The sequence below is a fragment of the Nycticebus coucang genome, chromosome 9 (genome assembly GCF_027406575.1).
Source record: "Nycticebus coucang isolate mNycCou1 chromosome 9, mNycCou1.pri, whole genome shotgun sequence".
Lineage (NCBI taxonomy): Eukaryota > Metazoa > Chordata > Mammalia > Primates > Lorisidae > Nycticebus > Nycticebus coucang.
Genome location: NC_069788.1, coordinates 48,392,506 through 48,414,199, shown reverse-complemented (window position 1 = coordinate 48,414,199; position 21,694 = coordinate 48,392,506). Strand labels below are relative to the sequence as shown.

The window sequence follows — 21,694 nt, the reverse complement described above, 5'->3', positions numbered from 1 at the left end:
CGCTACTTGAACCACAGGCGCCAAGCCTACAAACAAGTTCTTAAAAAGTTAGGTGAGCATGGCATTAGCATCTGTAATGTAAGATACTCAGTGGGTGAGGCAGGAGGTATGTTTGAGCCCGGAAGTTTGAGGTTGCAGTGAGGTTGTACTGAGACAATGCCACTACACTCTAGCCTTTGCTAAGTGAGACCCTGTCAAAAAAAAGAACTTTTTAACACAATGGTTTATTATATATTTCAAAAGAATGAGAAGAGAAGATTTAGTCTAATTTAATTTTAAACATTCTCTACAAAAACAAGTGATAAATGTTTGTGGGGATGGATATCCTAATTACCCAGATTGAATCATTGTACATTATATAACTTGTATCAAAATATCACATTTACCCCACAATTATAGACAACTATTCTGCATCCACAAACATTAAAATAAATTTTTAAAAAATAATAAAAACGTTGGGGAAAAGACGGACAATGTCATCTAGGAAAGAGCCCTAGGAGGGCAAGAGCTGGACAGGGTAAAAATTCTACCTCTGTGTGCAGGACCCACCCTGGGCCATGTGTCAGCCCCTGTGATCACAGGTCCTGCTGGGACAAGGTTATACTGAAGGGACAAGGACAATGGAACAATGAGGATAACCCTGCCAAGTAGTGACCACATGAAGTCCATGATGGACTGAGCACCAACTAGGCACTCGGTTCCTGATGACCTTTAACTGTCCCCACCTGCAACAGACTCAGCACAGCAAACACACAGATTCTGGAAGGTTCTCAGGTCTTCCTTTTATTTCCCCTCTTCCCTCTCTCATAGGAAGAATTTGAGAAATGAATTTATATTCAAATTATTATTTTCAGTAGAGAAGCAACTCAGTACACCATGAAGTTGAGACAGGGATGGAGCCCTCCCACCCCCACCTCTCTGCAACAGGAAAAATAATCAGGAAGGGACACAGGTGAGTGTGGGAGAAAGGGTTACCAGGAACCGAGGGGTAGGGGCAAACAGGGATGCAGAATCATTCAGAAGCATTTGCAGAAGAAGTCAGAGGGGTTTTTTTTTTTAATTAAATCATAGCTGTGTACATTGATATGATTATGGGGCATCATACACTAGTTTCATAGATCGTTTGACACATTTTCATCCCACTGGTCAACACAGCCTTCCTGGCATTCTCCCAGTTATTGTGTCAAGACATCTACATTCCACATCTACCAAGTTTCACATATACCCTTGTAAGATGCCCAGCAGGTGTAATCCCACCAATCTCCTTCCCTCCACCCACCTCCCCCCTCCCTCCCCTCCCTTTCCCCCTTCCCCTTATTCTTAGGTTGTAACTGGGTCATAGCTTTCATGTGAAAGCCCTGAATTAGTTTCATAGTAGGGCTGAGTACTTTGGGTACTTTTTCTTCCATTCTTGAGATACTTTACTAAGAAGAATATGTTCCAGCTCCATCCATGTCAACATGAAAGAGGTAAAGTCTCCTTCTTTCTTTATGGCTGCATAATATTCCATGGTGTACATATACCACAATTATCTTGAATTCACAAATGGGAGGCTCAAACACTTAGTCCCACAAAAGGAAGCTATCTCAGACTATAGAAAAAAATAAGGAACAAAATGAGATTAGTCATAGCCAAGTGGTCACACTGAACAGCCCACCACACACTCACAACGTCCCATCAAAGAATCCCACAGCCCAGCTGTGTCCCCTCTGTTCTACCCCACTCTCCTATCACACTCCCTGCATCTTACCTTTACAAGCTGTGAGAGACACATCCGATACCTGGGCACTGTCACTAACTGGGGTAAAACAAAAGACCTGGTCAGAGCCCACAGAAGATGTGGCTAAAGGAGGAATTATGTGACTGGGAGCTCCGCCATGGACTCCTGTCTACACCATCCCAAAGGCCTCACAGATCACCGTCCCCCATCCTTACTTGCAGCCTGAGTGTAGCTCCCTCCTTTTCCACCTGTGGGAAGAAAATGCTCTATGAGATGCCAGGCAACAGGCAGGGCCATTAGGTCCTAGAGGAACCCCCTCATCTTGAACCCCAGAGAAGTTTCCAGAACTCTAAAGACCCAGGGCAGTATCAGGAATCAGAAGAGAAGGTAAGAGTGGATCAACTGCCCTCCTGGAGGTCTGTTCTGAGCAAGGTCCTTCCTCTCTGACCTGTTACTACTGGGATCAGGTCCCCATACCACAATCATCACATTAAAACTCTGGCCTTCACTGTCACATATGCTATACAAAGCAGTAAGTGTTGGCACACAGGGCCCTGGCTGGGGAAGGAGGTGTGTGAGGATGGAACTTCCCAGTAATGGGGAAGGGTATCCTGCTACATGGGATTGAAACAACAGTGGGACAAGAAAATAAACACCCTTCCCCTCATCCCTGCCGTACCTGAGCTGTTCTTCCTCCACATCACAACCACAGCTCCAGTGAGCACAATTCCAAGGAGAACCAGGCCAGCAACAATGCCCACCATGAGGATGCTGGACTGGGAAGAGGGCTCTGAAAACAGGAAGGTGAGGAGCCTGACCCCAGGCCTCAGCCATGACACTGCTGAAAAGCTCCAGAAGGGCCCCTTTCCCTGAGAAGGGATGTGATGCCCCCACCCCCCTCTTACCCCATCTCAGGGTGAGGGGCTCCCGCAGCCCCTCATGCTGCACATGGCACATGTATCTCTGCTCTTCTCCAGAAGGCACCACCACAGCTGCCCACTTCTGGAAGGTTCCATCCCCTGCAGGCCTGGTCTCTATCAGCTCCGTGTCCTGGGTCTGGTCCTCCCCATTCCGCTGCCAGGTCAGTGTGATCTCCACAGGGTAGAAGCCCAGGGCCCAGCACCTCAGGGTGGCCTCACCGTCGGAGGTAGGGTGGTGGGTCACACGAGTCTTTGGGGGATCTGAGGAGAAGAGTCAGAAAATTCAGGCACTTTGCATCCCTTGTAGGACACTCCAGCAGCGCTCATGTGACATCCTGAGGATGGACAGGGCAAACGGGGTGGGGAAGGGAGTGCAAAATCCAGACACCAGTCTGCACCCAGGGTTCTGGGATGATCTCGTGTTCCTTGAAACTTCCGGTCTCTAAGAGAACAGGGACTTCTGGTCCTGACCCGAGTGACCCGGAAGGGCTGGAATCAGACCTCCGAAAACACTGAATGGGGCAGAGACCAAGGCCTGAGAGAAAAGGTCATGGTGCCCAAGGCCGCTGCAGGGTCAGAGGAAACAAACCCCTGACCAGTACTTCAGGAACTGTCTGTTCCTCTGTTCCCTGGGAGACTTCATCCCTTAACTGTCCCAAAGGGAAGGCCGGTCCCTCAGAGTCACTCTCCAGGAAAGGATCTGCACACTCAGGGGGCGTCTTCCTGCTCTGGATCAGAGCAAGGGCGATATTCTAGCGTCGGACCCATTTTCCTCCCCTCCTTGTGTACGGGGAGCGGGGAGACCCACAGGACATGTGGGAGGCGCCCTGCTCCCCACGTACCCGCGCGCTGCAGCGTGTCATTCCCGTTGTCCAGGTATCTGCGGAGCCACTCCACGCACCTGCCCTCCAGGTAGGCCCTGTATCCCTCCGCCGCACCGGCCGCCTCCCACTTGCGCTGGGTGATCTGAGCCGCCGTGTCCGCCGCGGTCCAGGAGCGCAGGTCCTCGTTCAGGGCGATGTAGTCGGCGCCGTCGTAGGCGAACTGCTCATACCCGCGGAGGAGGTTCCCGTCCGGCCCCACGTCGCAGCCGTACATCCACTGGATGGTGTGAGACCCTGGACCCGTCCCCGCGGTCAGCCGCGCCCACCGGCCCCGCCCCGCCCCGACCAACCCGCGGGGATTTTGTCCCAAACTGAAAACTAAACCGGATGAAAGTCCCCGCGGGTCCTTCCCGGGTTGAAGGTCTCAGGAGTCCCGCAGCCTCGGGGTGACCCTCGGACCCTGCAAATGCGGCGACCCGGGGTTGTCTGTGGAGCGGGGAGGGGTCGTGACCTGTGACCGGGCCCGGGGTCACTCACCGCCCTCGCTCTGGTTGTAGTAGCCGCGCAGGGTCTCCAGGTCCACTCGGTCAATCTCTGCGTGGTCCTTGACCTTCCGCGTCTCCTGCTCCCAATACTCCGGCCCCTCCCGCTCCATCCACGGCGCCCGCGGCTCCATCCTCGGATTCTCCGCTTCGCTGTCGAACCGCACGAACTGTGTGTGGTCCACGTAGCCGACAGCGATGAACCGGGGCTTCCCGCGGCCGGGCCGGGACACGGAGGTGTAGAAATACCGCAGGGAGTGGGAGCCTGCGGGCGGGAGGGGCTGAGACCCGGCGCGACCCTCTCCCGGCGCGGCTCCCCGGACCTGCGTCCCCGCCGGGCGGTCCCCTCGTCCTCCCCGCGGAGGCCGTTTCCCTCCGGACCCTGCACTCACCCGCCCGAGTCCCCGTCAGGGCCAGGGCCGCCGACAGCAGCAGGAGGAGGGTTCGGGGCGCCGTGACCCTCATCCTCGGAGTCTGAGGCGACGCTGAGTCCGGGTAGCTCTGCGGTCACTTAATAACCGGGAACCACGGCCACGCTGATTAGCTTCTCTAGAAACCCACACCCAATGGGAGTAAGAACTGGTGTGACGTCATCAGTATCCAGGAAGAAGGACCTGACCAGGGTTGGGAGAGGAAGAAACGAAAACGTTGACGAGAATGGGAATCCTCTGCGCTGAGCTTCCCCGCCCCGACACCGCTCTTAGGACTTGAGACCCTGACAGCCACGCCCAGAACCTGGGACTTTGCCCTCACCCTGCTTCTCCCGCACCAAGCACTGTTTGTCACGCTGTCTCCTGAGCCTGGCGTAGGACTGACCCCCAGTCTGGGTCCAGCCCCTTCCCTCAATCCTCTCCCTGAACTGGACTCTGACTCCTACTCCTTTTCTCCCCGTCTGGACTCTTCTAAACAAAACCCATCCCCGGGGAACTTCATGCCAGGTAAGCTCACCCTTGAACTGGAGGTGCAGAGATGGTGGTTTCTCTATAAACCTGGAGTTATGTCTAAACGCACCTGACAGAAACTCTCAGAAACTTTCCTTCTTGCTTATTAACTAGTGATCAGAAATCTAATGTGTAACAGAACTGATTTTGGCCCCTTGATAGAGCAATGTGTCTAAACTCATTACTGTTAGACTCACAAAGCTCCCGATTTTTACTTTCCTGGACTATGTAACTTGGATTCTGAGTTGTATTTAAATTTATCTTCATTCCACAGCCCTTAGTCTCTACTTGTGAGTGCAGGACATTTCCCATACAAAGAAGCACAATTTGTTATTGTGTACGTCAACCAGGAGTTGTAGAACATTAATCACTTCAAAGCTGCACGTGCTCAGTCAAAATGCTTTCACCAGTGCTCATGCATTGCCTGTTTTATGAATTATTCACATCTAAGCTGTGTGTCTATCTTCAAGGGGACATGTGGTATTTTTAATGTAATTAATATTAGTAGGAAGTTAGCTTTTTAGGTAGCCCTGTAAATGTGTTAATTACCAAATGCAAAGAGCACCCTGCTAGACTCTATATTAAAAATCTATAAAACACTGAATTTAAATCTGAGAATTCAGCTGCTTTACAATTCTTTCCCTCTGATCCTGTTCATTGCCCACTGCTTCTCCAGCCCTTCCCTCTGTCCCTTTCATCCCTCAGACCCTTTCTCCCCTCAGTCCCACCACCTCTCACCCCTGAACTGTGGCACTAGCCTTGTCCCCTCACCTGCTGCCCACAACTATTCTCCACCATAGTGGTCACCAGTCCTGCTACTGAAGTCAGATTCTATCATTTCTTCACTTAAAATGCTCCATGCAAGTAAATGAATAGCAGTTCATAAATTCATTTCAGTGAAAAACACATTATGTGCCTATCTCTTGGGCTTGTGCATTAATTTACTATTTCTGTATACCAAATTACCACAAATTTATTGCCTTTAAACCAGGACCATTTATTTGCTTTTGCTCCTTAGAAATCCAGGCGTGGTGTGGATGGGTTCTCTGTTCAGGGTTTCACAAAGCTGTGCCCTCATCTTGAGGTTGGGGTCCTCCCCTAAGCTTATACAGAGCTCAACGGAAGAATTCACTTTCTGGCAGTTGTAGGACTGAAGTCCTTGTTTGATTGCCAGCTATCAGGGTAGAGAGGCAGGACGGCTGCCACCCGCATTCTTTTTTGTTTGTTTGTTTTTACTTTTTTAATTTAATTTAGTTTTTTTATTAAATCATAGCTGTGTACATTAATGTGATCATGGGGCACCATACACTGGTTTCATAGACCTTTTGACACATTTTCATCACACTGGTTAACAAAAAGCCCAAGTGCCCATCCATCCACGAATGGATTAATAAATTGTGGTATATGTACACCGGCATTCTTTACTACAGGAACTTGCCACTTTCAAAATCCAAAGACTCACACTGAGTCCTTCTCTGCCTGTGAATCTCATACTCCAGAAGAATCCAGTCTTTTAAGAACTCACCTGATCAGGACAGTTCAATCCAGTTCAATTCATCTTAAAGTCAACTGATTTGGGGCTGTAATTCTATCTGTAAATTCTTTCACAGCAGCATCTGCGTTAGTGTTCATTGAAACCCCCGGGGGAAGGTGCATGATGAAGGCATGGTTATTGGGGGACATCATAGAGTCAGCCTAGCATGGCCTGGATCTTCCCTTTGTGTTTAATGGATCAGAGTTGAAAATAGAAGTTCAAATGAATAGGTGGTTGAGAGTGGTAATACAATGCATCCTTTTTAGCCATGGAAATTCTTCTTATATCCTAAAACCAAATGACATGTTTAATATCTTATAATTAATGTATTTATAATTAATGTATTTTATGAAAATTAAAGTGCAGTAATTTATTATCAACAGAGGAATGGCCAACAAACACATGAAAAAATGTTCATCGTCCCAAATCATCAGAGAAATGCAAATCAAAACCACCCTGAGATATCACCTAACCCCAGAGAGAATAGCCCACATCACAAAGTCCCAAAGCTGCAGATGCTAGCATGGTTGTGGAGAAAGGAACCCTTTCACACTGTTGGTGGGACTACATACACCTTGCAGTTCAATTGCAGGCGCTTTGGAAGGAAGCATGGAGAAACCACCTTAAAGAACTCAAAATAGACCTTCCATTTGATCACTCAATTCTATTACTAGGTATCACCCAGAAGAAAAAAATCATTTTATCATAAAGACATTTGCACTAAATTGTTTCTCACAACTCAATTCACAGTCACGAAGATGTGGAGTCAACCTGGGTGCCCATGAAAATGTGAATAGATTAATAAACTATACTATTCATCTATAAAAAAGATGGAGACTTTACGTCTTTTGCATTAACCTGGATAAAGCGAAAGTATCATAAGAATGGAAAAGCCAGCATCTAGTGTATTCAATCCTAATATGAAGCCAGTAGAGAACTAATATCCACACAGGAGAAAAATTCCATTTAATTCAAGCTGGAGGGAGGGGGAAGGAGCAAGGGGTACAAGGAAGGAGGGCAGGGTGTTAGTGGCTCTCACCTAATGGGCATGATGTAAGGGTACATGTCACAGCTCCTGGGTGAGGGGCACAACTACAACAGGGAACTTACCTGACAAATGCATACATTGTACCATAATCATTGTACCCTCATATTAATCTGAAATAAAAAAATTCATCCTCTCCTTGGAAGTTGTATTAGTTATCTACTGCTGTGTAACAAATGACCTCAAACATAGCACCTCTAAAAACAACTATTTAGTTTTTCCCATAGTTTCTGATACTCAGGAATCCAAGAGATTTTTTCCTAAGTTCTCCTAACTCCAGGCCTCTCTCAAAGTTACAGTCCAGTTGTCAGCAAAGGCTGTAAGATCTGAGGGCTTGACTGTGGTTGGAGATTCTATGAAACATGGTTCACTCATATGGCTGTTGAAGAGACCTCACCTCCTTATTGGCTGGTCCCAGCAGGCCCCAGTTCCTAGCACATGGACTTTTCCACAGTTGCTTATGACACAGCAGCTGGCTGTGATCCAAGAGAGAGGAAGAACCAAGGTGGAAGCCTCAGTGACTCTTCACCCAGAGTCACCAACTAGTCCATCCACATTGCTCTATCAGTTAGAAGTGAACCATTAAGTCCAGGCCACACTCACGGTGAGGGATTTAACCTGCTCCTCTGGAAGGGAAGCATATCAATGATTTTGCATACATGTCAAAAACAAAATTATAATATTGTTTCAGAATTTTGTAAATCAAATGCTTCTTTCATCTGATTATTTCTCTAATACTTTCAACTTCTCTTTTCAACAAAATGATTAAAAGTTTCAGACATCACATAGCATTAGGAGCCACGTAAGTTTGAGACAGAAAGGAGATACAGTAATGTCTCTACATTTCCCATGCAAATATCTTTATTTATTTATTTATTTATTTTTTTGGTTTTTGGCCGGGGCTGGGTTCGAACCCGCCACCTCCAGCATATGGGACCAGTGCCCTACCCCTTGAGCCACAGAATGTTTTGACTCAGTGCCTGTAGGTCAAGCGGCTAGGGCGCCAGCCATATATACCGGAGCTGGCGGGTTTGAATACAGCCTGGGCCCACCAAACAATAATGGCAACTGCAACCAAAAAATAGCCGGGTGTTGTGGCAAACGCCTATATCCCAGCTACTTGGAAGGCTGAGGCAAGAGAATCGCTTAAGTCAGGAGCTGGAGGTTGCTGTGAGCTGTGATGTCATAGCACTCTACCTAAAGGGCAACAGCTTGAGGCTCTGTCTCAAAAAAAAGAATGTATTCTTCAATAAGTTGCTACAATGTGAGAACATGTAGTGTCTGGATCAAATAGTTTCAAGACTTCGATGATTTTTATGCCTTTAAAATAACAACTATCTTTATTTTTTCTAAGATTCAGAGCCAGGCACAGTGCTTCACACTTACACTCCCAGTGACTCAGGAGGATAAGGCTGGTGGATCACTTGAGACCTGGAGTTCCACACCAAACAAAGCAATTTAGCAAGTACCAGTGACTAAAAAAAGAAATAAGAAGAAGCTCAAGCCTCATCTTCAAAAATACTTACCTAATTGAATTGCTTGTCAGTTAGAAAAATGTGAGTCTCAAACACCAGTGTGCACACCTAGCTTAGTATCATGACAGCCATTTGATTTGATGCAGGAGGCAGAGATGGTCAACACCAATCTAGGAACTGGGTTTTTCCAAAAACTCACTACTTACTAGGCATCCTATAATAAATTTAGTATTTTTCACAGTGTTGTCTAACTAGATGTGGACAGAGTGATTCAGATACCATGTGGTTCTCAAAAGCACACTATTTTGCTTTTAATTGAGGCAGAGTCTCACTTTGTCGCCCTCTGTAGAGTGTGCTGGCGTCATACCTCACAACAACCTCAACTCTTGGGCTCAAGCAGTTCTCTTCCCTCAGCCAAAAAGCCCAGCTAATTTTTTTTGTTGTTGTTGTTTAGCAGGCCCAGGCCAGGTTCGAACCCACCAGCCCCAGTGCATGTGGCTGGTCCCCTAACCACTGGGCTACGGGTGCCCAGCCACTTCTAAAGTTTTCTAAAGCAGCTCTGTGTGTTTTGCATTCATATTTTCTATTCCATCTTTGGTTACTCTATATTTTTATCACTCCTAGAAGGATACTGGTTATTCTTTCATAACATTTTTCTGTTTAATTTATTTTGGTCAATACTCTGCTTTTGTATTCTGTAAAAGTTTAATTTGGTTGTGGGTGGTAAATAAAAGTAACACACTAATTCTTTTGCAAGATAGAACTGGATTGCTCATCAGGTTCACCTTTCTATACCAGAGAATCCACAGAGTTGCCAGTGAGCCAAGGGCCAAATGACGTTGTTCTAGGCAGGGCGACTTTCATGGCATCCTGGTCTTTTCTCTCACATGGTGCATTATTATTGGCTGTGGCTTTGTTCCAAGGTAAGTAGTTCTCAGTAGGGATCTTGGCATTGAACTTTGGTATTTTCTATCCCAACGTGCAGTTTGAAAAACTCCCAGTCCAAGGAGTTATGATCACGTAAGTACTTGGACACCCACCACTGGCATAAGAAGCAGAACCTATGAAGCCACCGTGGGCTGCTGCCCAGTCCCAACCCCAGAGTCTTCATTTCTCTGAAGAATTTTATATTAAGTGTCCATATCCCAAAACTAAATGTTAGTTCCTTTTGCCTGTTTTTAAACTTATGCTGAACATCCTCCATGTTTTCTTCTGGGGGCCACACTATGTGTGGGAGAGTTGTCTCTGATTTGAGAGACTGTCATTCATTTTTACTATTGAAATTCTACATTTTACTATAATTATACCACAGTTTTGCTACTTTTGTGCTACCTTTGTTAATTTTCTTTAGTCGTAGATATGGTTGATTTCAGTTTCCCCCACAAACATTACTATCCCTGTACATGTCAGGGCACACAGGCCAGGAGGTCCCCAGAGTGTGTGCTCAGGAGAAGGATGGTGGGATTATATGGTGGAAGTACTTGAACTGTACTAGTTAAGCTAATTTTATTTCCAAAGTGCTTGCACAAATTCAACCTTTATCAGGAATGTGTGAGAGTGTAGGTTGCTCGTGTTCCCAAAACACTCAGAGAAAGTGAGGAAGTAAGGGTTAAAGGGCACTGTCTTGGCTATAGAATTATCAGGCATTTCTTCCTCAGACTCGTAGTAACTTTCTTTTCTTAATTTTATCCCGCATATTGTAGCATTATACTTTTATTATTTAGATCCAGATAATGCTTCCTTTCAGCATAAACATGTAGGGTAATTTTTTTTATTTTTTTTTATTTTTTATTTTTTATTTTTTTTTATTGTTGGGGATTCATTGAGAGTACAATAAGCCAGGTTACACTGATTGCAATTGTTAGGTAAAGTCCCTCTTGCAATCATGTCTTGCCCCCATAAAGTGTGACACCCCACCCACCTCCCTCCTTCCCTCTTTCTGTTTCCCCCCTGATAACCATAATTGTCATTAATTGTCCTCATATCAAAACTGAGTACATAGGATTCATGCTTCTCCATTCTTGTGATGCTTTACTAAGAATAATGTCTTCCACATCCATCCAGGTTAATACGAAGGATGTAAAGTCTCCATTTTTTGTAATGGCTGAATAGTATTCCATGGTATACATATACCACAGCTTGTTAATCCATTCCTGGGTTGGTGGGCATTTAGGCTGTTTCCACATTTTGGCGATTGTAAATTGAGCTGCAATAAACAGTCTAGTACAAGTGTCCTTATGATAAAAGGATTTCTTTCCTTCTGGGTAGATGCCCAGTGATGGGATTGCAGGATCGAATGGGAGGTCTAGCTTGAGTGCTTTGAGGTTTCTCCATACTTCCTTCCAGAAAGGTTGTACTAGTTTGCAGTCCCACCAGCAGTGTAAAAGTGTTCCCTTCTCTCCACATCCACGCCAGCATCTGCAGTTTTGAGATTTTGTGATGTGGGCCATTCTCACTGGGGTTAGATGATATCTCAGGGTTGTTTTGATTTGCATTTCTCTAATCTATAGAGATGATGAACATTTTTTCATGTGTTTGTTAGCCATTCGTCTGTCGTCTTTAGAGAAAGTTCTATTCATGTCTCTTGCCCATTGATATAAGGGATTGTTGGCTTTTTTCATGTGGATTAATTTGAGTTCTCTATAGATCCTAGTTATCAAGCTTTTGTCTGATTGAAAATATGCAAATATCCTTTCCCATTGTGTAGGTTGTCTCTTTGCTTTGGTTATTGTCTCCTTAGCTGTACAGAAGCTTTTCAGTTTAATGAAGTCCCATTTGTTTATTTTTGTTGTTGTTGCAATTGCCATGACAGTCTTCTTCATGAACTCTTTCCCCAGGCCAATATCTTCCAGTGTTTTTCCTATGCTTTCTTGGAGGATTTTTATTGTTTCATGCCTTAAGTTTAAGTCCTTTATCCATCTTGAATCAATTTTTGTGAGTGGGGAAAGGTGTGGGTCCAGTTTCAGTCTTTTACATGTAGACATCCAGTTCTCCCAACACCATTTATTGAATAGGGAGTCTTTCCCCCAAGGTATGTTCTTGTTTGGTTTATCAAAGATTAGGTGGTTGTAAAATGTTAGTTTCATTTCTTGGTTTTCAATTCGATTCCAAGTGTCTATGTCTCTGTTTTTGTGCCAGTACCATGCTGTCTTGAGCACTATGGCTTTGTAGTACAGACTAAAATCTGGTATGCTGATGCCCCCAGCTTTATTTTTGTTACAGAGAACTGCCTTAGCTATACGGGGTTTTTTCCGGTTCCATACAAAACGCAGAATCATTTTTTCCAAATCTTGAAAGTACGATGTTTGTATTTTGATAGGAATGGCATTGAATAGGTAGATTGCTTTGGGAAGTATAGACATTTTAACAATGTTGATTCTTCCCATCCATGAGCATGGTATGTTCTTCCATTTGTTTTTTTTTTCTTTTTTTTTTATTGTTGGGGATTCATTGAGGGTACAATAAGCCAGTTACACTGATTGCAATTGCTAGGTAAAGTCCCTCTTGCAATCATGTCCTGCCCCCATAAAGTGTGACACACACTAAGGCCCCACCCCACTCCCTCCCTCTCTCTTTCTGCTTCCCCCCCCCATAACCTTAATTGTCATTAATTGTCCTCATATCAAGATTGAGTACATAGGATTCATGCTTCTCCATTCTTGTGATGCTTTACTAAGAATAATGTCTTCCACTTCCATCCAGGTTAATACGAAGGATGTAAAGTCTCCATTTTTTTTAATGGCTGAATAGTATTCCATGGTATACATATACCACAGCTTGTTAATCCATTCCTGGGTTGGTGGGCATTTAGGCTGTTTCCACATTTTGGCGATTGTAAATTGAGCTGCAATAAACAGTCTAGTACAAGTGTCCTTATGATAAAAGGATTTCTTTCCTTCTGGGTAGATGCCCAGTGATGGGATTGCAGGATCGAATGGGAGGTCTAGGTTGAGTGCTTTGAGGTTTCTCCATACTTCCTTCCAGAAAGGTTGTACTAGTTTGCAGTCCCACCAGCAGTGTAAAAGTGTTCCCTTCTCTCCACATCCACGCCAGCATCTGCAGTTTTGAGATTTTGTGATGTGGGCCATTCTCTCTGGGGTTAGATGATATCTCAGGGATGTTTTGATTTGCATTTCTCTAATATATAGAGATGATGAACATTTTTTCATGTGTTTGTTAGCCATTCGTCTGTCGTCTTTAGAGAAAGTTCTATTCATGTCTCTTGCCCATTGATATAAGGGATTGTTGGCTTTTTTCATGTGGATTAATTTGAGTTCTCTATAGATCCTGGTTATCAAGCTTTTGTCTGATTGAAAATATGCAAATATCCTTTCCCATTGTGTGGGTTGTCTCTTTGCTTTGGTTATCGTCACCTTAGCTGTACAGAAGCTTTTCAGTTTAATGAAGTCCCATTTGTTTATTTTTGTTGTTGTTGCAATTGCCATGGCAGTCTTCTTCATGAAGTCTTCCCCCAGGCCAATATCTTCCAGTGTTTTTCTTATGCTTTCTTTGAGGATTTTTATTGTCTCATGCCTTAAATTTAAGTCCTTTATCCATCTTGAATCAATTTTTGTGAATGGGGAAAGGTGTGGGTCCAGTTTCAGTCTTTTACATGTAGACATCCAATTCTCCCAACACCATTTATTGAATAGGGAGTCTTTCCCCCAAGGTAAGTTCTTGTTTGGTTTATCGAAGATTAGGTGGTTGTAAGATGTTAGTTTCATTTCTTGGTTTTCAATTCGATTCCAAGTGTCTATGTCTCTGTTTTTGTGCCAGTACCATGCTGTCTTGAGCACTATGGCTTTGTAGTACAGACTAAAATCTGGTATGCTGATGCCCCCAGCTTTATTTTTGGTACTAAGAACTGCCTTAGCTATACAGGGATTTTTCCAGTTCCATACAAAACGCAGAATCATTTTTTCCAAATCTTGAAAGTACGATGTAGGTATTTTGATAGGAATGGCATTGAGTAGGTAGATTGCTTTGGGAAGTATAGACATTTTAACAATGTTGATTCTTCCCATCCATGAGCATGGTATGTTCTTCCATTTGTTAATATCCTCTGCTATTTCCTTTCTGAGGATTTCATAGTTTTCTTTATAGAGGTCCTTCACCTCCTTCGTTAGGTATATTCCTAGGTATTTCATTTTCTTTGAGACTATGGTGAAGGGAGTTGTGTCCTTAATTAGCTTCTCATCCTGACTGTTATTGGTGTACACAAAGGCTACTGACTTGTGGACATTGATTTTATATCCTGAAACATTACTGTATTTTTTCATGACTTCTAGGAGTCTTGTGGTTGAGTCTTTGGGGTTCTCTAAGTATAAGATCATGTCGTCAGCAAAGAGGGAGAGTTTGACCTCCTCTGCTCCCATTTGGATTCCCTTTATCTACTTGTCTTGCCTAATTGTATTGGCTAGAACTTCCAGCACTACGTTGAATAGTAAAGGTGACAGAGGACAACCTTGTCTGGTTCCAGTTCTAAGAGGAAAAGCTTTCAGTTTTACCCCATTCAGTAAAATATTGGCTGTGGGTTTGTCATAGATAGCTTCAATCAGTTTTAGAAATGTGCCACCTATGCCTATACTCTTCAGTGTTCTAATTAGAAAAGGATGCTGGATTTTATCAAATGCTTTTTCTGCATCTATTGAGAGGATCATGTGATCTTTATTTTTGCCTCTGTTAATATGGTGGATAACGTTTATAGACTTGCGTATGTTAAACCAGCCTTGCATCCCTGGGATGAAGCCTACTTGATCATGATGAATGACTTTTTTGATGATAAGCTGTAATCTATTGGCTAGGATTTTGTTGAGAATTTTTGCGTCTATGTTCATGAGTGAGATTGGTTTGAAATTCTCCTTTTTGTTTGGGTCTTTTCCTGGTTTTGGTATCAGGGTGATGTTTGCTTCATAGAATGTGTTGCAAAAGATTCCTTCTTCCTCAATTTTTTGGAATAATTTCTGCAGTACAGGAATAAGCTCTTCCTTGAAGGTTTGATAGAATTCTGGTGTGAAGCCATCTGGACCAGGGCATTTTTTGGTTGGAAGCTTTTTTATTGTTTCTTTGATCTCAGTGCTTGAAATTGGTCTGTTCAGGAGGTCTATTTCTTCCTGCCTGAGTCTAGGGAGAGGGTGTGATTCCAAATATTGATCCATTTCTTTCACATTGTCAAATTTCTGGGCATAGAGTTTCTGGTAGTATTCAGAGATGATCTCTTGTATCTCTGTGGGATCAGTTGTTATTTCCCCTTTATCATTTCTGATTGAGGTTACTAGAGACTTTACTTTTCTATTCCTCGTTAGTCTGGCCAATGGTTTATCTATTTTATTTATTTTTTCAAAAAAGCAACTCCTTGTTTCATTAATTTTCTGAATGATTCTTTTGTTTTCAATTTCATTGATCTCTGATTTGATTTTGTATATTTCTTTTCTTCTACTGAGTTTAGGCTTAGATTGTTCTTCTTTTTCCAATTCCATAAGATCTCTTGTGAGATTGTTGATGTGCTCTCTTTCTGTTTTTCAAATGTAGGCATCTAAAGTGATGAATTTTCCTCTCAAAACTGCTTTTGCAGTATCCAACCGGTTTTGGTGGCTTGTGTCTTCATTGTTGTTATGCTCAAGGAAGTTAATGATTTCCTGTTTTATTTCTTCCTTCACCCATCTGTTATTCAACAGAAGATTGTTTAATTTCCATGCCTTTGGGTGGGGTCGAGCATTTTTGTTGGAGTTGAGTTCCACCTTTAGTGCCTTATGGTCTGAGAAGATACAAGGTAAAATTTCAATTCTTTTGATTCTGTTGATATTTGTTTTGTGTCCCAGGATATGATCAATTTTGGAGAATGTTCCATGGGGTGATGAGAAGAATGTATATTCTTTATCTTTGGGATGGAGTGTTCTATATGCGTCTATCAAGCACAGTTGTTCTAGGGTCTCATTTAAGTCTCTTATATCCTTGTTTAATTTCTGTTTAGAGGATCTGTCCAGCTCTGTAAGAGGAGTGTTAAGATCCCCTGTTATTATGGTATTATCAGATATCATATTGCTCAGACTGAGTAAGGTCTGTTTCAAGAATCTGGGAGCATTTAAATTGGGGGCATAAATATTTAGAATTGAAATGTCTTCTTGTTGTAGTTTTCCCTTGACCAATATAAAGTGACCATCTTTGTCTTTTTTGACTTTAGTTGCTTTAAATCCACATGTATCGGAAAATAAGATTGCAACTCCTCTTTTCTTCTGAATTCCATTTGCCTGAAAAATTGTCTTCCAACCCTTGACTCGGAGCTTTAATTTGTCTTTTGAAGCCAGGTGTGTTTCTTGCAGACAGCAAATGGATGGCTCGTGTTTTTTAATCCAGTCAACCAATCTATGTCTCTTCAGTGGGGAATTCAAGCCATTAACATTTATTGAGATAATTGATAAGTGTGGTAGTATTCTATTCGTCTTATTTGGTGAGAGTCCATTGCTTAGTTTTATCTTTTGCATCAGTGTGGAGGTTTGGTTCTGTCCTTTAATTTCTGAGTTCTTACTTTGCTGGTGATCCATTGTGGTGGTCAGTGTGCAGAACAGGTTGAAGTATTTCCTGTAGAGCTGGTCTTGTTGTGGCGAATTTCCTCAATGTTTGTATATCCGTAAATGATTTGATTTCTCCGTCAATTTTGAAGCTTAGCTTAGCAGGGTACAGAATTCTGGGCTGAAAATTGTTCTGTTTAAGTAGATTAAAGGTAGATGACCATTGTCTTCTTGCTTGGAAAGTTTCATTAGAGAAGTCTGCGGTCATTCTGATGGATTTGCCCCTGTAGGTCAACTGGCGCTTACTCCTGGCAGCTTGCAGAATCTTTTCTTTTGTCTTGACTTTGGACAGGTTCATCACAATGTGTCTTGGAGAAGCTTGGTTAGAGTTGAGGCGACCTGGGGTCCGATAGCCCTCTGAAAGCAGTGTGTCAGAATCTTTGGTGATATTTGGGAAATTTTCTGTTATAATATTCTCTAGTATGGCTTCCATTCCTCTGGGGCATTCTTCTTCCCCTTCTGGAATTCCTATAACTCGTATGTTGGAACGCTTCATAAAGTCCCATAATTCTGACAGGAATTCCTATAACTCGTATGTTGGAACGCTTCATAAAGTCCCATAATTCTGACAGTGAACGTTCTGCTTTCTCTCTCTTCTTTTCTGCCTCTTTTATTATCTGAGTTATCTCAAAAACTTTGTCTTCTACCTCTGGAATTCTTTCTTCTGCATGGTCTAACCTGTTGTTGATACTTTCCATTGCATCTTTAAGTTCCCTGATTGACTGTTTCATTTCCTTCAGCTCTGCTATATCCTTTTTATATTCTTCATATCGTTCATCTCTGATTTGATTCTGTTTTTGGATTTCCTTTTGGTTATTTTCCACTTTATTAGCAGTTTCCTTCATTGTTTCCATCATTTCTTTCATTGTTTTCAACATGTGTATTCTAAATTCCCTTTCTGTCATTCCTAACATTTCTGTATAGGTGGAATCCTCTGCAGTAGCTACCTCATGGTCCCTTGGCGGGGTTGTTCTGGACTGGTTCTTCATGTTGCCTGGAGTTTTCTGCTGATTCTTCCTCATGGGTGATTTGTTTTATCTGTTTCCTTGCCCTAATTTTCCTTTCACTTCCTCTTGCTCTTTAAGTTCTCGTGCCTGTGGACTAAGGGTTACAGGACCAGAAGGGTGAGAAGGTTTAAGAGCAAAAAAGCGAATGAAAGAAAGGAGGACTGAGTGGTAAGAAAAAAAAAAAGTGAAAAATAGAGAAAGGAGAGGGGGTGGGTAAAAGGGATATTGACAAAAAGAAGAGAGGCTCAGAAGGAGGGAGACAGAGCAATATAGGTGTACAGTAGGGTACTTTGATACAACCTTAAAAAAAAAAAACCACCTTCTGGGGGTTCCCAGTTGGGTTGTTCCCTTGAGGTCAGCAGCTCTTTGCTAACCTGATCAGACACAGTACCCCACCTCCACCAAGTAGAGAGGAAAGGCAAAAATGCTATAAATCAAACCAAAACAAGCAAACAGAAAACTTTACGGGATAAAATTGGCTGGAAAAACCAAATAATAGCGGTAGAAACATTGACAAAAATGAAGTTCTAATAATTGAAATAGGCAGCAATGGGAAATTATAATTAAACTAGAAAAATTGAGAAAGAAAAAGGATCTGTATGGAAAAGGTTGAACTTAAAAAACAAAACAACAATCCACAACATCAAAATAAACAAAAAAAACAACCAAACCAAAAAAAAAAAAAAAAACACAACCAAAAACAAAGCAGTATGTATATGTTATTAAATATTGTCTGGGCAACACGTGGTCTTCTGGGGTATAAGATGTTAATCACAGTTCTGATACGACTGGAGGCTGCTAGTTTCTCAAACCCCAGCAGGTAGACACCCTAAATCTCTCTTCAGCCCGCTTAAAAGGCACTTTGAACTTGTTCACTTACTGAGCAGAAGCTTTCTCAGGGAAGTGCTTGTCGCTGGAATCACTGCTGAAGTGGCTATCCACTTACCCTGTGTGTCAAAACTGGTCTCCCTCTGCCCCCAAGGGTTAGGGCTGCAAGGCGGCTCAGACCCCGCCCTTAGGCTACTTGGTTGCTGGGTTACCAGCTCCCACCCATTCCAGCTCTGCGACCCTGAGGGCGGAGCTTTCCGGGGCAGATCGCTCACAATGTCCGCCTGTGACCCAGAGCCAAACACTATTAGCTCCGTCTGGCTCAGCGGCTCAGACTGGGGCCCTAGACAAAGGCCAAAGTTCTCCGCACTCCCACTCAGGCTCTCCCCAAGGCAGTTCAGCTGAGTGCCAAGTCCAAAGACGCCAAAACAGTTCACAGGTAAGGCCTTTCTGGTTTGCAGTCTTGCTGCTACTGAACTTACAGTTGCAGGCGGGTTTAGACGGATTGAACACACGCGACCACTTGCCGGTTTTCCACTGTTTTAGTCCTCCTCTTGGGGTCCAGAAGTCTCTCGCTGACTCCCTGTATCCTCTCAGGGGTGATGATAGGCAGATCCCACCAGCCAGAGATGCCTGGAGTCCTATATCCCCAGACTCACGGTGCCCAGATCCATGTAGGGTAATTTTATAGGTTAGGAATCTTCCAAAATGAAAAGGAAAAAGTAGAGGGAGGGAGGGATGGAAGTTAGAAGAAAGGGAAAGAAGGAAGGAGAAAGATAAATTAAAATGAAAAAAGAACAGGGGGAGAGGAATTGGAAACAGCATATGTAGCCAACATTATCAAAATGCAAAAAATAACAGAGATGCAGATAATACCTATGAAACAGTAGAAATGTAAGAGAGCTTTATTACGGGGCGGCGCCTGTGGTTCAAAGGAGTAGGGCCCCGGCCCCATATAACAGAGGTGGCGGGTTCAAACCCAGCCCCGGCCAAAAACTGCAAAAAAAAAAAAAAAAAAAAGGGAGAGCTTTATTACGTATCTGTGCCTGTGTAACAAACTACCCCAAAATTTAGTGCAAACATTTATTAACTCAAAGAGATAATACAAACATCAACAAAATGGATCCAGTGTGTGGGAGTAGTTAGATGAAGGGAAGCATTTTACAAGTTTCAATAAGTAAGAAGTTATTTGTGTGCAGATGGAAATGATTTTGTTAGTCCAGATCATCCAAGAAGCAATGACTAGATTAATCTCACCAGCATGTAATGAGGGACACACCTGTGGGACAATATGGGGAGGGAGCCAGAAAACTCTGGGAAAGCTGCAGCCAAGATGCAAGTCTGAACCCCTGTGAGGGAGGGAAGGTCTGAGACAGGCAGCCCAGAGCACAGGCAGCCTAAGGAGAGCTGAGCAAGGCCATGGAGGAGTCCTGGAGCCACAGTTGGCCACCAGAGGAGTCCCTTGACTCCCAGGAATGGGGCCTTCATCAGTGTCCTTGCTGTGACCCTTGACAGTCTGGGCACACCCTCTGTGAATCAAGGGCTCTACCCCAAAGCTGCTGGGGATGTCAGAGCACAGGAGGGGCCCTTGGTAGATTCCCTGGGATGTAACTCAAACCTTCCTTCCTGAGGGGTCTTGGCCCTTGGAAATCAAACCCTCTCAGGCTGAGTTGCTGGATGATTCTGTTCACATTGACAGGACAATGGGAAACCCCAAGCTCCTAAGTGGGTCTCTGGGTTCCCATACACTTTTCCTGCCCCTCTGCGTGAAGCAGCCCTGCCTCCTCCTGGGGGTCAGGGTCCATCACTCCTGCTGGAGAGGAGGGGACTCCTCTTCTCACCTGCTCGTCTCTGGGCAGGTGCTGTCCACACTTCCCTAGTGGCAACTCTAATGGGTACTTCAATGGCTCTTGTTTGTCCGCTGCTCAGAGGGCAAGCAGAACCTGCTACTCTGCAGAGCCCAGAGTTGCAGAGATGAGAAGTGCAGAGTCCCCAGTGGGTGAATCTAAGTGACGGTCCATGGAGCCACACCCACTTCCACCCCTTGGTTTCTGGACCCACATGTTCCTCCTACTGAGAACACAGCACTATAGGGAGGTCTCTGGTTCAACAAAAGCACCGTGTCCTGAAAGAGCACACCTCCCCCTCAGAGAAGTTCATCACAGCTGGCCCTGAGCTGTGCCTTTAGGCCTGTCCAGAGTTCAGTGTGGCCCCCAGCCCTGGGTGGTGCAGATTGTGATAGACCAGTGGGTCATGGCCGTGGACCAGAGTGCACCTCCTTCCCTGTGAAGTGGGTCCCTGACATGGCTTGAATGTTTCTCTCCTCCAGACCTCATATCAATCCCCCATGTTGGAAGTGAGACCTGGTGGGAGGTGTTTGGATCATGGGGGAATTTGCCTTATGAATGTCTGGGTGCCCTCCCTGAGGTAATGAGGGAGTTCTCAGTCTATTAGTTCACAAGACAGGGGGTTGTTTGAAGGACCCTGAAACATTGTCCTCTCTTTCATCCCTCGTTCACCATGTGACACAGCTGTTCCCCCTTTGCCTTCCACATTAATTGGAAGCTTCCTGAAGCCCTCACCAGAAGCACATTCTGGCCCAGGCTTTTTGCACAGCCTGCAGAACTGTGAACTAAATAAACTTTTCTTTCTTTATAAGTTACCCAGCTTCAAATCTTTTTAATAACATCATAAAATAGACTAATACAGAAAATTGGTAGCAAGGAGTAGGGCATTGCTACAAAGATACGTGCAAATATGAAGTAGCTTTGGAACTGGATAATGGGCAAAGGTTGGAAGAATTGGGGGGCTCAGAAGAAGACAGGAAGTCGAGGGGAACTTTGGAGCTCCTTACAGACTTGGTAAGTGATTATGATCAAAATACTAATAGGAACATGGACGGTGATGGCCAGGTTGAGGAGGGGTTAGATAGAAAATAGGAACTTACTGGGAACTGGAGCAAAGGTCACCCTTGTCACACTTGTTAATAGAAAAAATTCAGACTCTATAAAATAATTTGAAAGAAATTAATTCTAAGTAGAACATGTGTGTCCTTGGCTCAGGGAGCCACACTCAAGAAGTCATGAGCAAGAGGTCCTGAGGTGGTTAGGCTACAAGTGGTTTTATACATTTGGGAGAGACAGGATATGCAGGTAAATTACAAATCAGTACATGGAAGGTGTGCACAGGTTTGGCCTGAAAAGGCAGCACATCCTGACGGGGCTCACAGGTCATAGGTGGCTTCAAAGACTCTTGGGTGAATAATTCATTAAAGAAATGAAGTTTTG

The 21,694-nt window shown here is 44.0% G+C and overlaps 1 protein-coding gene across 1 annotated transcript; it reads right to left on the bottom strand.

Moving 5' to 3' along the window:
* Positions 1–753: 753 nt before the first annotated feature.
* Positions 754–4,580, bottom strand: LOC128594091 (patr class I histocompatibility antigen, A-2 alpha chain-like). Its single transcript, XM_053602630.1, has 8 exons — positions 4,399–4,580; positions 4,002–4,271; positions 3,483–3,758; positions 2,626–2,901; positions 2,400–2,510; positions 1,936–1,968; positions 1,751–1,798; positions 754–1,591 (listed from the first exon to the last, which is right to left on the bottom strand). Exons 1-8 carry the CDS (start codon positions 4,469–4,471, stop codon positions 1,587–1,589), a joined length of 1,092 nt encoding a protein of 363 aa, XP_053458605.1. The 5' UTR covers positions 4,472–4,580; the 3' UTR covers positions 754–1,586.
* Positions 4,581–21,694: the final 17,114 nt, after the last annotated feature.